Consider the following 15,143-nt stretch of genomic DNA (forward strand, 5'->3'; position numbering starts at 1 on the left):
CTTTGGGAAGCAGTCTTTCATTGAGAATTTCTGAAACTAGATTGTCCTGCCTGAGAAGGTTTTGTAGCATTTTTTAAATCCTAATTATATTTTAAAACGTGCAGTCCTCCAGATCTTCTGAACCTTCAGACTTTTTAGTGTTCCATACCATCTGTGGTCACCACACACAACAGTGTCCTTTTTACTAGTAACTTGGAGTGTCTTTTCATTGAGTAAACCCCTCCTTTGGGTGGTGCTTAAATATTTCCATCAAAATACTTATATATCATTTTTTATTTTTTTTCCGTTGGGATGGATTATTTTTCTCACCAAACATTTCACAAACTATATGACCTCACTTCTGCTAAAAATAACCTTTTTCCATCATTCATGTGTTCATGCAAGATTCAGTAGACACTAGGCTACATCATTTGGCAAGTTGTCAGCTTGGCTGGAGGGAGGCACGGCATGTCATTTTCTAATCCAGGAGCATTGCACACTACAGCACTCATGCTTGACTTTTTTTTTTTAATGAAACAAAAGAGACTCAGATCCACTGCCGTCCAGCTGAGGACATAGCTCATATCTGGGTTCTGTCTGGAGAAGCTAGCCAGTTTGGGCTTTTACCCTATTTTCCTTGGGCATAGGACTCTATGAAGACTTTTGGATAGCTTGGATAGGTAGATCTTGTAACTAGGGAAAAACTCTAAAGTCTGGTTAGTCAAAATAAGTATCATTAAGGAAAAGTATTACATCCTTGAGCTTCTAAAGCTACTGTTACAAAAACAAATTGATTTAGCCTTTAGGTAAAACTAAAATACGAAAAAGGCATGATGCAGTCATTCATGATGCATAATAAGTTTTCATTAGACAGTAAAACATTGTTTGAAATTCTGCAGAACTTATGAACTCATGTTTAGAATTTCCATCCTGATCCACAGCCATAGCTCTCAGGATGTGATAAAGGAGGCGGACAGACCAGCAGTGTGTTCGGTGTGTGACTGGTGGCTGCTGCCGCAGTTGTGTGACACAGTGGAACGAAACGGTGATTTTTTCTAGGATAATATGTGAGAGATTCAGGAGAGGCACATGGAAAATAATCCAGTCTTTCAGAAGAGTAGAGGTGTGGAAATCAATTGAATTTAACCCGGTTTTTAATTATCCAGCAATTGATATTGAGTCACAGCTTGTAACAAATTCACAAGTTGGCCTCTTCTGAATTTGAGGGGTTTTACTATGTGTTTCTATGGGGCATTTTCCTTAATAGGATTTTTGCTATTCCATACCTTATTAACTTGCCCTGCAATCATAGTTCCTTTGCTCCAGGAGAAATCACTACATTAATTGTACATAATCTTGTTGCTCTTCTGTTGCATATGTGTTTATTTCCAGTAGTTTATACTTTGGGAAAGCCTTCAGATGCTTTGTAATATTCCCAGGTTGAATTAGTAGCTGCAGATAAAGCTCTGCCTTTATTTATTTGTTTTTGTATATATATACTTTTTATTGAAGTATAGTCAGTTCACAGTGTGTCAGTTTCTAGTGTACAACACAGTGCCTCAGTCATACTTGAACATACATATATTTGTTTTCACATTCTTTTTTACCATAAGATACTGATATAGTTCCCTGTGCTATACAGTATTAACTTGTTTATCTGTTTTATATATATTAGTATCCGCCAATCTCGAATTCCCAACGTATCCCTTCCCAACCCCTTCCCCCACTGGTAACCATAAGTTTGTTTTCTATGCCTGTGAGTCTGTTTCTGTTTTGTAAATAAGTTCATTTGTCTTTTTTTTTTTTAGATTCCACATGTAAGTGATATTATATGGTATTTTTTTTTCTGGCTTACTTCACTTAGAATGACAATATCTAGGTCTATCTATGTTGCTGCAAATGGCATGATTTCATTTTTTATGGCTGAGTAATATTCTGTTGTATAAACATACCACACCTTCTTTATCCAGTCATTTGTTGAAGGACATTTAGGTTGTTTCCATGTCTTGGCTATTGTAAATAATGCTGCTGTGAATATTGGAGTGCATGTGTCTTTTTGAATTAAGGTTCCCGCTGGATGTATGCACAGGAGTGGGAATTGCTGGATCATATGGTGAGTCTATTTTTCAGTCTTTTGAGGAATCTCTGTACTGTTTTCCATAATGGCTGCACCAAACTACATTCCCACCAACAGTGTAGGAGGGTTCCCTTTTCTCCACAGCCTCTCCAGCATTTATTGTTTGTGGACTTTTGAATGATGGCCATTCTGACTGGAGTGAGGTAGTACCTTATTGTAGCTTTAATTTACATTTCTCTGATAATTAGCAATATTGGGCATTTTTTCATGTTCCTATTGGCCATTTGTATGTCTTCATTGAAGAATTGCTTGTCTAGCTCTTTGCCCACTTTTGGATTGGATTGTTTCTTTTTTTCCTATTAAGTTGCATGAGCTGTTTATATATTCTGGAAATTAAGCCCTTGTCAGTCTCATCTTTTGCAAATATTTGCTCCTATTCTGTAGGTTGTCTTTTTGTTTTGCTTATGGTTTCCTTTGCTGTGCAAAAGCTTATAAGCTTAGTTAGATCCCGTTTATTTTTGCTTTTATTTCTGTTGCCTGGGTAGACTGCCCTAGGAGAACACTGCTGAGATTTATGTCAGATAATGTTTTGACTGTTTTCTTCTGAGAGGTTTATAGTGTCGTCTTATATGTTTAAGTCTTTAAGCCATTTTGGGTTTATTTTTATGTATGATGTGAGGGAGTATTCTAACTTCATTGATTTACATGCAGCTGTCCAGTTTTCCTAACACCATTTGCTGAAGAGACTGTCTTTACTCCATTGTATGTTCTTGCCTCCTTTGTCAAAGATTAATTGACTGAAAGTTTGTGGATTTATTTCTGGGCTCTCTGTTCTGTTCCATTAATCCATATGTCTGTTTTTGTACCAATACCATGATGTTTTGATTACTGTAGCTCTGTAGTATTGTCTGACGTCTAGGAGGGTTATTCCTCCAGCTTCATTCTTTCTTTCTTCAGTATTGCTTTGGCAATTCTGCATCTTTTGTGATTCCATATATATTTTAGGATTATTTGTTCTAATTCTGTGAAAAATGTCCTGGGTAATTTTATAGGGATTGCATTAAATCTGTAGATTGCTTTGGGTAGTATGGCCATTTTAACAATATTAATTATTCCAATTCAAGAACATGGGATGTCTTTCCATTTCTTTAAGTCATCTTTAATTTCCTTAGCCAGTGTTTTGTAGTTCTCCACATAAAAGTCTTTCACTTTCTTGGTCAGATTTATTCCTAAGTATTTTATTTTTTTGGATGCAATTTTAAAAGGGATTGTTTCTTTACTTTCCTTTTCTGATATTTCATTGTTAGTATAAAGAAATGCCACTGATTTCTGAATGTTAATCTTGTATCCTGCTACCTTGCCAAATTCTTTTATTAGCTCTAATAGTTTTTGTGTGAAGCCTTTAGGGTTTTCTATATATATAGTATCATGTCATCTGCATGTAATGACAATTTTACCTCTTCTCTTCCAGTTTTGATCCCTGTTATTTCTTTTTCTTGTCTAATTGCTGTGGCTAGGACTTCCAATACTATACTGAATAGAAATGATGAGAGTGGGCATCCTTGTCTTGTTCCAGATTTTAGTGGGAAGGCTTTCAGCTTTTCCCCGTTGAGTACTATGCTGGCTGTAGGTTTGTCATATATAGCTTTTATTATGTTGAGATATGTTCCCTCTATACCCACTTTGGTAAGAGTTTTTATCATAAATGGGTGTTGAATTTTATCAGATGCTTTTTCTGCATCTAATGAGATGATCATTTGATTTTTGTCCTTTTTCTTGTTGATGTGATGTATCACATTGATTTGTGTATGTTGAACCATCCTTGTGTCTCTGGGATGAACCCAACTTGATCATGGTGTATAATCTTTTTTATGTGCTGTTGGACTCTGCTAATATTTTGTTGAGGATTGTTGCATCTATGTTCGACAATGATATTGGCCTACAGTTTTCTTTTTTGGTAAAGTCTTTGTCTGGTTTTGGTATCAGGGTGATGGTGGCTTCATAGAATGAGTTTGGGATATTCCCTCCTCTTCAGTCTTTTGGAAGAGTTTGAGAAGGACTGATATGAGCTCTTCTTTGTATGAGTGATAGAATTCCCCAGTGAAGCCATCTGGTCCTGGACTTTTGTTTGCAAGGAAGTTTTTTTATTGCTAATTCTATTTCACTTAGAGTGATTGATCCATTCAAATGATCTATTTCTTCTTGATTCAGTTTTGGTGGACTATATATTTCTAGAAACATCCATTTTGTCTAAATTGTAGTTTATTGCCATATAGTTGTTCACAGTATTCTCTTATGATTTTTTGTATTTCTGTGGTAGTGGTTATAATTTTTCCATTTTCATTCCTTATTTTGTTTATTTGTGCCCTCTTTCTTTTCTTCTTGGTGAGCCTGGCCAGAGGTTTGTCAGTTTTGTTTACTCTTTCAAAAAACCAGCTCTTGGTTTGATTAATTTTTTCTAAGTCTCTATTTTATTTATTTCCCCCCTGATCTTTATTATTTCTTTCCTTCTGTTGACTTCAGGTTTTGTTTGTTTTTCTTTTTCTAATTCTTCTAGCTTGTTTATTTGAGACTGTTCTTGTTTTTTGAGGAAGGTCTGTATCACTATGAACTTCCCTCTTAGGACTGCTTTTGCTGCATCCCATAGATTTTGTGTGGTTTTGTTTTCATTGTCATTTGTCTCAAGGTATTTTTAAATTTCTTTTCTGATTTCATTGTTGACCCACTGGTTTTTTAGTAGCATGTTATTTATATTTAGTCTCCATGCTGTCATTTTTTTTTCTCATTTGTTTTTCTAGGGGTTGATTTCTAGTTTCATGCCACTGTGATCAGAGAAGATGCTTGAAATAATTTCTACCTTAAATTTGTTGAGGCTTCTTTTGTGCCAGAGTATGTGGCCTATCCTAGAGAATGTTCCATGAACCCTTGAAAAGAATATATATTCTGTTTTGGGATGTAATGTCTTAAAAATATCAACCAAGTCCAACTGTTCTGTTGAATCATTTAGTATCTCCGTTGCCTTATTGACTTTCTGTCTGGAAGTCCTGTCCAGTGATGTTAGTGGGGTGTTAAAGTCTTCTACTATTATTGTATTCCCATCAATTAATCCCTTTATGTCTGTTAGTATTTGTTTTATATATGTTTTCTTGCATTTGTAATGGTGTTAGAATCAAACTCAGTTAACCCAAAATATTTTCTTTCCTTCTTTCTTTTCCTCCTTTCATTCATTTTCTTTTCTTTTCTTTTCTTTTTTTGGTTAGATGGATCACATTAAACATAATATTAAAAAAGAAGAAAAAAACTTTTAATTGGAAATTTTGCAGTTGAAATGACTCTTCATCTAACAGACCACATAAACGTTTGTAGACATTGAAAAGTGCCTAAAAACTAACTGTGCCCAGTCCCCTATGCATTTCCTAAGTGCAGGGCAGGGGTGTCAGGCATTCTGCTCTCTCTCCTCTCCCCTTCATTCTTCCTTGTCCAACTGCCCTTTTCCTATTGGCTGCAACCTAGTTCAGTGTACCGTATTTATCAACTCTAGCACGGACCTATGGACGCAGAGCCTAGCTGCAATCAAACTTCTAAGCAAGTGGGAATGTGATAGATATTGAGAAATAACTAGTAGAGACCCTGTCACCACCTTCCAAGGGAAGTGGATTTCTTAGTTTTTTCAGTTGCGAGAGTTGCTTCTTAGCCAGCTCTTTCCTATGACTATAGAGAGAATGCGGAGGGAGGAGCCAAGAGCACAGCCTTGTTGTGTTCACCAGAACAGCCCCACTGAGTGTCACCCCAGGAAGACCCCCTGGGGCTTGCATCCCGTCTTCCATTTTCTGGGCTCATTTTTAGGCAAAGCTCAAGGACTCCTGAGCCAACTTGCACGTAACTGGCTTCCTTAGGTCAGGGTTGAATAAGCAGAGGGCTCAGGCTTGGAGGCGGGGAGGCCATCTCATTCTGCAACCCTGCAGCCGCTTGAGCCCACCCCGTGAAGCTGTCGCAGACTGTGTCTTGGAATGAATTCTACATACATATATATATTGTGCCAGACTAAGACAGGGCCCTAGTTGACTACTTGCTGTGCTGTTTCAGTAGGACAGTGAGACTCCAGCTTTTACCCTCTGGAGAGATTTTGACCTAAGTGCCATAAGCCACTGCAAGAACTGGTCCAGAGGGCTGTTCTGCCAAGGCTCACTCATGGCTTGACAGCAGTGCTTCTCCTTCTCCGCCCAGCATAGACTTGGTCACCTAGAAGTTTGAAAGATGAATAGGAAGTTAAAAAATACCTTTTGGTCTCTGAGGACTTTTGCTTGGGTAATTACAGCAACTGTGACTACTGCAAAACTGACTTGAAAGATGGACTCTTTTGTGAGACTATCCATTTATTAAAATTGATGACTCCATTTCATTCCCAGCATGGTTTTCCTTTTCTTCCCTGCACGGACAATTTCCTTCCTTTCTCCCTGGCCTTTCATTTGATTGTTATGCAAATTATGTTGTTGGCCATATGTGCCTTTAGAAATTGGCTTTTGCCTAAATTTTCAGTCTTGCTCTGGGTACAGTCTGCCTCCCAGCACTCCAGATGCTGTGGCAGCTAAGGCTTACCTTTGTCTCCTTTTTCTCCTTTGTGCCCTCGAGGGCCGGGTGGCCCAGGCCGACCTGGTGGTCCAGCAGGGCCCCTCTCACCTAGGAGGACAGTTCGGGGCAGGGCTAAGTGAAGCACAGTGCGAGGCTGGAGGGCCACACGGTCCCCGCACAGCACTGGCAAGGGAGCTGCTTCCCACGAGAGGCAGCTGTTATACAGTATCCTGGTGGTGGTTTCCTGCCATCACTTACCTTTGGGTCCAGGGAAGCCCACCTCTCCCTTTTGTCCAGGGGGTCCTGGAATAGCTCCGTAAGCTGCAAGGGGGAAAACTGGCTTTAGACTAGAGGTCACCCTGAAACTTGGGAAGTAAAGTGATTTGTTCAGACTTTAACATGGCAGGTAGTGGTAGAGTTTGGACTTATAAGAGGGAAACAGTGTTTAGAATTCATCATTTTCAGCATCTCAAGTGGTAACGAGGCTTTTTGTGAGACCAGTTTCTTCGGAGCAGGCCCTGTGTGAGCTATGCAGCAAGTTAAGTGTTGGGTAAGTAGTCGGGGGTGCCCTTACTTCGGAAAAAGTCCATGAGGTCCTCGGTCATGTTGCTGTAGGTAGAGAAGACCTTGCTGATGCCAGGGGGCCCTTGGGGCCCAGGCTGGCCTGGTGGGCCCTGCACCGTGTAGGCCATTCCCTGGAGCAGGCCCTGACCTGAAAAACACCAGAGTGTGGGCCAGGGAGCAGGGGTCACGTGGGGAGCACAGCGCCCTGTGGCTAACTCCCAATGCAGTAGCTTAGACGACGCGGCAGCGAGGGAGGAGCCCCATGTGTCCTTTGTCTCCCCTGTTGATGGCACAGGGCTCCGTCTCCGTGGGCTTTTATTACAGGCTATTTGCTGCACCACGGTGCTGGTGTGCCACAGGGAGAAAGGACCTCTTAGCCAGCAACGTTTCCTCAGCCCCACCAGAAAACCTTCACAGTCACAGGCTCTTCTGAGAACCACATGTGAGAAAGAAAATGAAGTACAAAGACCCCAGCATGTCTGTTCCCTGCAGCAGGGGCTCCAGGCCCTGGTCTTCGGTTCCTGCCCACCTGACTCCAGAGTTACTGTCCTCCTGGATGTGGAGATGCTCACACGCCCCCCTTCACCACGTCCCCGGCCCCCAGCACTGAGGCTGCGGTGTCACTTACGCTGCATGCTCTCGGACACCCGAACGGCCAGCTCGTTGTAGTCCAGACCTCCAGCAAAGCCAGCTCCAAACGATACACCCTCGCCACCAAACGTGCCGCCTTCTGCTGCTGCCCCGTAGCCTCGGCCCAGGCCCAGGTCCAGACCGAAGGCTCCCCCTTCGCCCAGGGAGCCTCCGCTGGCTCCTCCTATGCCCATGGACGAGCTGTAGGAGGAGGACGAGGAGGAGCTGCTGCCTCGGCTGTAGGAGCTGTCCATGGACACCAGGCGGCTGTCCCCTGGGGGGCCCTGGGGCCCGGGCGGGCCTGGGGGGCCGATGATAAAGCTGCGCACATCAGGACCTGTGAGGGGAAGCGGTGTTGGTGGGGCTGGGTCTGGGGGCAGGAGACAGAGAAGTGGGAGTTGGGGGGTCTCTCCTAGGATCTCGACACCTCTGAGCAGGTTGTGAACTTGCACCAAGCGGGAGACTGGTCCGGGACAAAGCTGGATTTCCCAACCAGGGCTCTTGTGTCGGGCCTCCAGGTCCCTTCAAGCCCCTCCTGCCCCTTTTATGGGGAGAAGCACGGTCTGGGAGGGGGAGGAGGAGTGACAGCGACGTCAGGGGCACCTACTTGTGAGGTAGCTGATCAGCTCACTCCGGAAGCTGTCGCTGTTTTCAGCTGCGTAGGTCGCCAGAGCTGCTGAGACACCCGGAGGCCCTCGAGGGCCTGGGGGACCTGGAGGGCCTGGGGGGCCTGGGATAGATGACAAGCCGGCAGCTGAGGGAGAGGCAAGAGAAAGAAAGGTCACCATGAATTCCTAGCCCGGGCCCTTCTGGAAGGAGGGCCCCAGTCCCGAGCCTCATTCAACCCAGATTACGTCAGCCCTTCTGCTGCTGAGAGTGGATCTCTCGGCTTGGCGCCGGGTCACATGCTGGCCATGAGTTCTCTCAAGACTTGGGAGCACTGTCTCCCCGCAACTAAACCCTCCTGCCACTGAAGACACCCCAGAAGCAAGTATGTCCCCCTCCAGGGCCCCAGAGCCCAGCCCTGTACCTGCACCAGGGGACCAAGTGACCAGCGAGTGGGCTGAAATCTCCGCACTGCCCTTGCTCAAACCTGCGGGACCCCTTGAGATGGAGTGCCCTCCTTCACCTGCCTCACTCCTTACTCTGCAGGTAAGACGAGAGGTCCTCCACGCTGATGCTGGACCACGCACTGCCTGGGATCCCTGGTGGCCCAGGGGGGCCTGGGGGCCCAACGATGCCTCTGAATTCAGACCCTGAGTCACCAAGGAGGAGCAAGGATTGGTCTCCACCCGGGGCCAAGGGACCTGCCCTCCACCCTAAAGCCCCCATTCAAATGGCTCTGCTCAGCCCTACCTTGGAGCAAGGAGAGGAGCTCCTCATAGGACGTCCCCGGCAAGCCCGGGGGCCCTGGGGGGCCAGGAAGCCCAATGCTGACTCCAGTGCCTGAGGAACAGAATCCCGAGTTGTGAAGGATGCAGATCGGATGGGGAACGGCAGACAGAAACACCAATGGGAACCCCAGGTCGGAGAGGGAGCCAGACAGAAGCAACTGTCTGAACAGGAGTGGGGTCTGGGAGAGGGGAGAGTCGGGGCAACAGGAAGAGACGGCAGAGAGTAAGTCTGCCTGAGTACGGACGTGGAGAGGGAGGTGCGTGGGCCTAGCAGAGCCTGTATCCCTCCTGCTGGTGTGTGGGAGTGTGCGTGTGTGTACAAGTGTGTGTGTGCACGTGCATGAACACGTGTAGAGAAATGCGTGCCTGTCTCTGTATAGAGAAGTGTGCGTGTGAGTTGTGTGCAAATTCCACTCAGGATGGTGCCCAAGACACTCAAGAGCCTGAGGCTCCGTGACCTGCTCGGGGCAGCAGGTTTGAACAGCCCCGAAGCCACTCCTTCCCTCTGGGTTGGGTGCAGGCTGGCAGGAGAGGGTCAGAAGCCATTCCCGGGATGTCCAGCACCCGCGTCCTCACCCAGGCCTCCCGCCAGCCCCACCTATGGAAGTGGACACTCACTGGACATGTAGCTCAGGATGCGGCTGCTCAGCTCCGCGTAGTCCAAAGACTGGAGGGACCAATCTCCACCGGTGCCTGGGGGCCGCGGAAGGCCCATCAGGACCTGACGTAGGTACTGCTGCACCTCGTCCCCTGGAAGGAGAGGGGGCACTGGCATGGCCCACCGGCTGGCTGGTCTCCCCGCAGACTGGCCAGCAGGACATGTGTGAGCTGGAGGTTCTCAGCCCCCAGGGGCACATCAGCTAGCTCCTGGTAGTGAAGGGGTACCCGCCTGGTTGCCCGGCACTGGCGGGGAGATCTGATATCCCCCTTTCTAGCTGGCTGCTGGGAGCAAGGAGGGAGTGGCTCCTCGTCCTGAGGAACGGCCTCACAGGAGAGGAGAAAGGCCCCACCCTGCAGCCCAGGCAGGCCACTCACGCTGGAGCGCAGCCAGGATGTCTTCAGAAGAGATGGAGGCAGAGGACGTGCTGATGCTGTACCCAGAACCTGTGGGGAAGGAGATGGGTTACTGGCTTGGCTGGTACTGAAGCAACGCCCTTGTGACTCCAGAATCACCAAGACCTGGTTAATCGGCTGCATCCGTTTGGGGAAAGTGAATGAATGGGGGCATTAGGAGGCCATTTGGAAAGCATGAAAAGGTCAAAGGTTGTTTTTGTGTTTGTTTTGTTTTTGTTTGGTAAAAAATGCAGTTTATTTTCAAGAACATGTTTCAGACTAACTCCTACTTGATCCTGCCAACCGGAAGGATCCATTTTCATATACTGAGGACAGACACGTTACCCGCAAGAGGGGCTCTGCAGCGTGGCCACCATTCTTGGTCTCAACAAACCTATTTTAAAGTTAGATCCCTGTGGCCTGATTACTGTGAATTCAGCATTGAACATCACATTCAGAAGAAGTTAAAGCAAAAAGCAAATTAAGAAACGAGGCTCCAGGAATAAAAGTGGACCCTGGGAGGAAGACACCGTTACAGGGCTGGGGAGAGGCTTACTCTGTAAGTAGCTCACGACGAGGCTGGCCAGCTCCGAGTAGTTGAAAGTCTCACCCGTGATGGTGGAGACAGGCCCAGGGGGACCGGGTGGGCCCGGGGGTCCCTGAATTCCAGATAGATAAGACCTAATACTGTCACCTGCCAACAAAGAAATAAAGCAAAGTCAAGCTTTTCCCTGGGAGGGTGTGTCCTCCCCATGGAGGTGACCTGAAGCACTTGATGAAATGCCAAACCCACCCCGCACACAAGCCAAGGCAGGGCCAGCAGGGAGCCTGGACTCCTCTTGTTACAGATGGAGAAGCTGGGGCAGAGACCTGAGCCGAGGGCTATGGACCAGCAAGCCTCCAGTCAGTGGGAACCACACTCTCACATCCCTGGGGCACAGGGATTAGGTTGGGGGAGCGCACACAGGTGTGAAGGTATGTGTGTGTGTATGTGTGCGTGTGGCCAGGCGTGTGGGTGTGTGAGCCTCTCCTGGGGTGAGGGCAAGGCTGTGTATGTGGGCAGCTGTGAGAAGGCAGGTGTCCGGGAGCTCATGGACCTGCAGTCCTGGCTCCAAGGGTGGAGGGCCTGGGCCTGGCTGTTTAGACTGCCACCCCCAACACACACACACAGCCCCACTCTGACCCCGGCACTCACTCTGCATGTAGTCAGAGATGTACTGCTGAATCTCCAGGCCAGAGCTGCTGATGGAGCCTGGAGGCCCAGGGGGCCCTGGAGGGCCTGGTGGGCCCGGCATGAACATGGTGTTTGATGACGAACCCCCTGCAGGAGAGAAAGCCTCTGAGTTGGTTTCTCCACTCTGGGGTCAGACGAAGGGGCTCAGGCAATACTTCCATGGTCTGAAGAGGGAGGGTCTTCCTCAGTAGGAGAAGTAGGACTGGGCAAAGAGGAAGGTCTCCCCAAAAAGAGACGGCAGGAAAGCCACTGTCCGCAAGGGGCACAGAGCTCACAGGAACTCGCCAGACAAGCCCTCCCTTTCCCTCAGCAACCTACTCGCTGCCCACACGGCCCACCTCGCCCCTGAACCTCTAGCTCCCGGCTCTGTTCCGCTCTGCATTGTTAGTCATCTTTATCGTGCAGGCACCCTTCCCTCCCATCCCACTTGCTTGTAACCTCCTTAAAGACAGCTCAGAGACCCTAGCACGTGAGAAAGTACCTCATCAACACTGAATCATGGATAAGTGAATGATTAGATAATTAACATCCTCACTGGCATGACCAGACTCTCTTGAAGGGGCGAAGAATTTTGGTCACTTTTGGTTCTTACCTCGAGAGGGACCACCAGGAATGCCAGGAGCCCCTGGGACTCCAGGATCACCTGGAATCCAAAACAAGCTTTGTTTGCATCACCTCCTCCAGGAAGCCTTCCCTGGTTAAGCCTAACCACACTTATCAGCTTGTGGCTCAACAACTGTCCCATGTTTCTTAGTTTCATTTCTGCAGTAATACCACACCTCCCTTTGGGCAGAGACTGGATCCTCCCATCCCTGTCCCTTTCTCTCTCCAGGCTCTCCTTTCTTCAGCCTCTTCTTCCTCCCAAGGCTGTAGCACCAATAAGTACTTGCTGCCCTCTATTAGGGCTCTGGGAGCCAGCCTTGCTCCCACTCTTCACCACCTTCACTGACCTTTGTCACCCTTGGGTCCCTGAGGGCCAGGTGGGCCTGGTGGTCCTTGCAGATTGAGTCCAAGAGAACCGGAGCCTAGAAGCCAATAACACAGAGTACAGTTAGCGTGGGGAGAGGCTCCGGCAGAGCCAGCAGTGGGGGGCGCTCAGCACTTACCCGAGGTTGAGAACCCTGGAAGGCCTCGCTCGCCTGAGGGACACAGATGAAAGGTGACAGTTAGCTGTGCCTCCCTCCCTCTTCCCGTGCCCCAGCCCCAAGGCTCCTCAAGGTTTACGATGGCTGGGGCTGCGCTGCCTGCCAGGCAGTACCTGGAGCTACCACCCCCCCCACACACACACACAAATTCTCAGCCATCAGAGACATACATCTACCCTCACTCATTTGGACCAAACTCAAGAAACTCAGGGCTCTTGGAAGGTCATCTTTTGCCACCCCATCCCCATCCCAGGTGTGTTTGATGCCAGCTCTGCTGTACCTTGGTGTCCTCGGGGACCTGGGGGACCTGAGGGAGAAGGCAGCGTTGTGAGACATGACCCAACCAGATGCTGTGATTCAAGGTGCCTGTGGGGGAGGGGACAGGGCTCCGGGCTGGAGTAGACACCAAGCTGGGGGCTCCCCGGGACAGTGCAGAGGTGGGAATTCTTTGCACAACGTCTGACCACTGTGCCTCCCCAACCCCCTGCTCTAGGCTGCTGAGCTCCTAATGGGATATGGCAGGAGCATGAAGGCACGCGCCAGCTCATCCAAACTCTAAGCAGGGGCACACACAGGCTCCCGTGCTCCCTAAGACACTTCTCACCTTGGTCTCCCTTGGGGCCTGGGGGGCCAGGTGGGCCTGGAGGGCCAGAGAAGAAGTTCTCTGTGGAAGAAAGAAAGAGTTCTGAGTATAGATGCAGCAATGTTTGAGGAAGCAGCCTCTAGCCCAGTGCCTGTCATTCCGCAGATGCCCAGTCAATATTTATCAGATGGATGGGTGGGTAGAAAAATAAATAAAGATAAAGAAAGAATGAACAAACAGGTTGGTGGGTCGATGGATGGATGAATTTTCCACTAGAGACAAGTTCTGGGCTAATGTTTGCGCTAAAGTTATTTCCGTATGTTTCTATGTTACACGATCAGCATCTATCCCATTTCACGTGCGTATGTCCTGCCTGCTTTATCCGAACTGGGCTCCCTGAGGACAGGAGCCAGGTGTCTCCAGTCAGTCCAGAAGCTCCCCCAGGGCAGAACTGGCTGTCTCCCCCAGGCTAGGCTACCAGTGGCTCTCAGGGTGGGTGGGGTGGCACCAGCACCCTCTCTCCATGCAGCAGGTAGCAGGGAGTTTATGCAAACACACCCACGGTGGAAAGTCAGGAGGAGGAAGCATGGTGAGTCGGTCAGGGAGGCTGCATGCCTGTGACCACAGCACGTGCTGGGCTAGGGCTGAGGTGGAGGACGGGAGGGACTTGGCTCCCCAGCATTACCTGAGCTGGTCCGGAGAGATCCTGGTGGGCCTGGTGGGCCTGGTGGGCCTGGCAAGCCTTCCCCTAAATAAGAGAACCCCAAGACTTATTAATGCAAAGGGGTCAGCTGGGAACCCCTGCCCAGGAGGAGAAGTGGCAGGGAAGCTCCTTCCTAAGAGCCTACTGGGAAGAAGCGTGGGCTCTGGGTCCCACTGTCTCATGCCTCCCGCCGCTCAGGTCTTACCTGCTGGGCCTCGGGGGCCTGGGGGGCCTGGAATGGACAGTCCTGTAGAAGAGGGTGAGGAAGGGGAAAAGCTGAACCCAGTATCTTGGCTTCTTCACTAAGTGCCTTGAGCTACCTGCCCCAAGATTCCCAACCTTCCAAAGATCCCTGAGGTGCTCACCTGGTGGCCCAGGTGGTCCAGGTGGGCCTGGGGGACCTCGTAAATCAAGACCCTCTGTAGAAAGAAGAAACCAGAGATGAGCAGAAGCTGTCATGAGGCTGCTCTCTGCCAGCCTTACCCCTCACCAGGATCACCAGCACCTATACTCACACTCCCACCCTGGGCCGTGAGTCAGGGGTCATGGCACTGGACCCTCCAGGACCCCCTCTGCTAGAGGTGCCTTTGGCTCAGAGGCAGGACAAAGCTGGGTCCAACTCCCTGATGGCTGATGTGGGTGTACACAGTGATGAGTAAGAGCATGGCTCTGGTGTCACACAGCCTGAGTCTAAGTCCTGCCCCATTGCTTCCAGCTTGTGACTTTGGGTATGTTCTCAACCTCTTTCAGCTTCAGCTTCCTCTGCTGTAAAGCAGAGGCCTACGACTGACATCACAGGGCCTTGAACAGACACAGTGGGATTCACAGCACAGTGTTCGGCACACAGTGACTGCTGGACCAGGGCTGGCCATTGTCTTTGCTATTCAGGTGCTCAGGTGCGAGATCCAGCGGCATCTCTGCTGGGCTTTTTAAAGGACTTTGAGAACTGGGGGACCCAGGAGTCAACCCTCTCAGGCCAGGCCTGTGACTGAGAACCCACAGACCCTCGTCACTGCTTCCAGAGAGGGGGACGCACACTCCAGTCACACTCAGGGCAGGGTCCAGAGGCCCCACGTGACCCTGGTCCTCCTGGAATCCTGAGACCCCCTTTGACAGCTGTGCTATCCGCTGTGACTCATCCTCCCGAGCTGAGAAAACCCCTGCTGTTCTTTCTCAGCTAGCACTGTTTCAGAGGAGCTGCCATCCTTA

At 48.8% G+C, this 15,143-nt stretch overlaps 1 protein-coding gene across 1 annotated transcript in view; it reads right to left on the reverse strand.

Annotated features, from left to right (window-relative positions):
- Positions 1-5,338: 5,338 nt before the first annotated feature.
- Positions 5,339-15,143, reverse strand: part of COL17A1 (collagen type XVII alpha 1 chain) — a 49,031-nt gene continuing 39,226 nt past the window's right edge. The window contains exons 38-57 of the mRNA XM_031682658.2: positions 14,300-14,353; positions 14,140-14,181; positions 13,917-13,979; positions 13,253-13,312; positions 12,929-12,955; positions 12,610-12,642; positions 12,454-12,528; positions 12,096-12,146; positions 11,465-11,590; positions 10,826-10,963; positions 10,252-10,320; positions 9,835-9,966; positions 9,179-9,268; positions 8,968-9,078; positions 8,430-8,576; positions 7,821-8,159; positions 7,203-7,340; positions 6,887-6,949; positions 6,656-6,736; positions 5,339-6,298 (exon numbers count right to left, since the gene is read on the reverse strand). Coding sequence (XP_031538518.1) covers positions 6,246-6,298; positions 6,656-6,736; positions 6,887-6,949; positions 7,203-7,340; positions 7,821-8,159; positions 8,430-8,576; positions 8,968-9,078; positions 9,179-9,268; positions 9,835-9,966; positions 10,252-10,320; positions 10,826-10,963; positions 11,465-11,590; positions 12,096-12,146; positions 12,454-12,528; positions 12,610-12,642; positions 12,929-12,955; positions 13,253-13,312; positions 13,917-13,979; positions 14,140-14,181; positions 14,300-14,353 — 1,892 coding nt within the window. The 3' untranslated portion in view covers positions 5,339-6,245. The remainder of the gene's footprint in view (positions 6,299-6,655; positions 6,737-6,886; positions 6,950-7,202; positions 7,341-7,820; positions 8,160-8,429; positions 8,577-8,967; positions 9,079-9,178; positions 9,269-9,834; positions 9,967-10,251; positions 10,321-10,825; positions 10,964-11,464; positions 11,591-12,095; positions 12,147-12,453; positions 12,529-12,609; positions 12,643-12,928; positions 12,956-13,252; positions 13,313-13,916; positions 13,980-14,139; positions 14,182-14,299; positions 14,354-15,143) is intronic.

The sequence above is a fragment of the Vicugna pacos genome, chromosome 11 (genome assembly GCF_048564905.1).
Source record: "Vicugna pacos chromosome 11, VicPac4, whole genome shotgun sequence".
NCBI lineage: Eukaryota > Metazoa > Chordata > Mammalia > Artiodactyla > Camelidae > Vicugna > Vicugna pacos.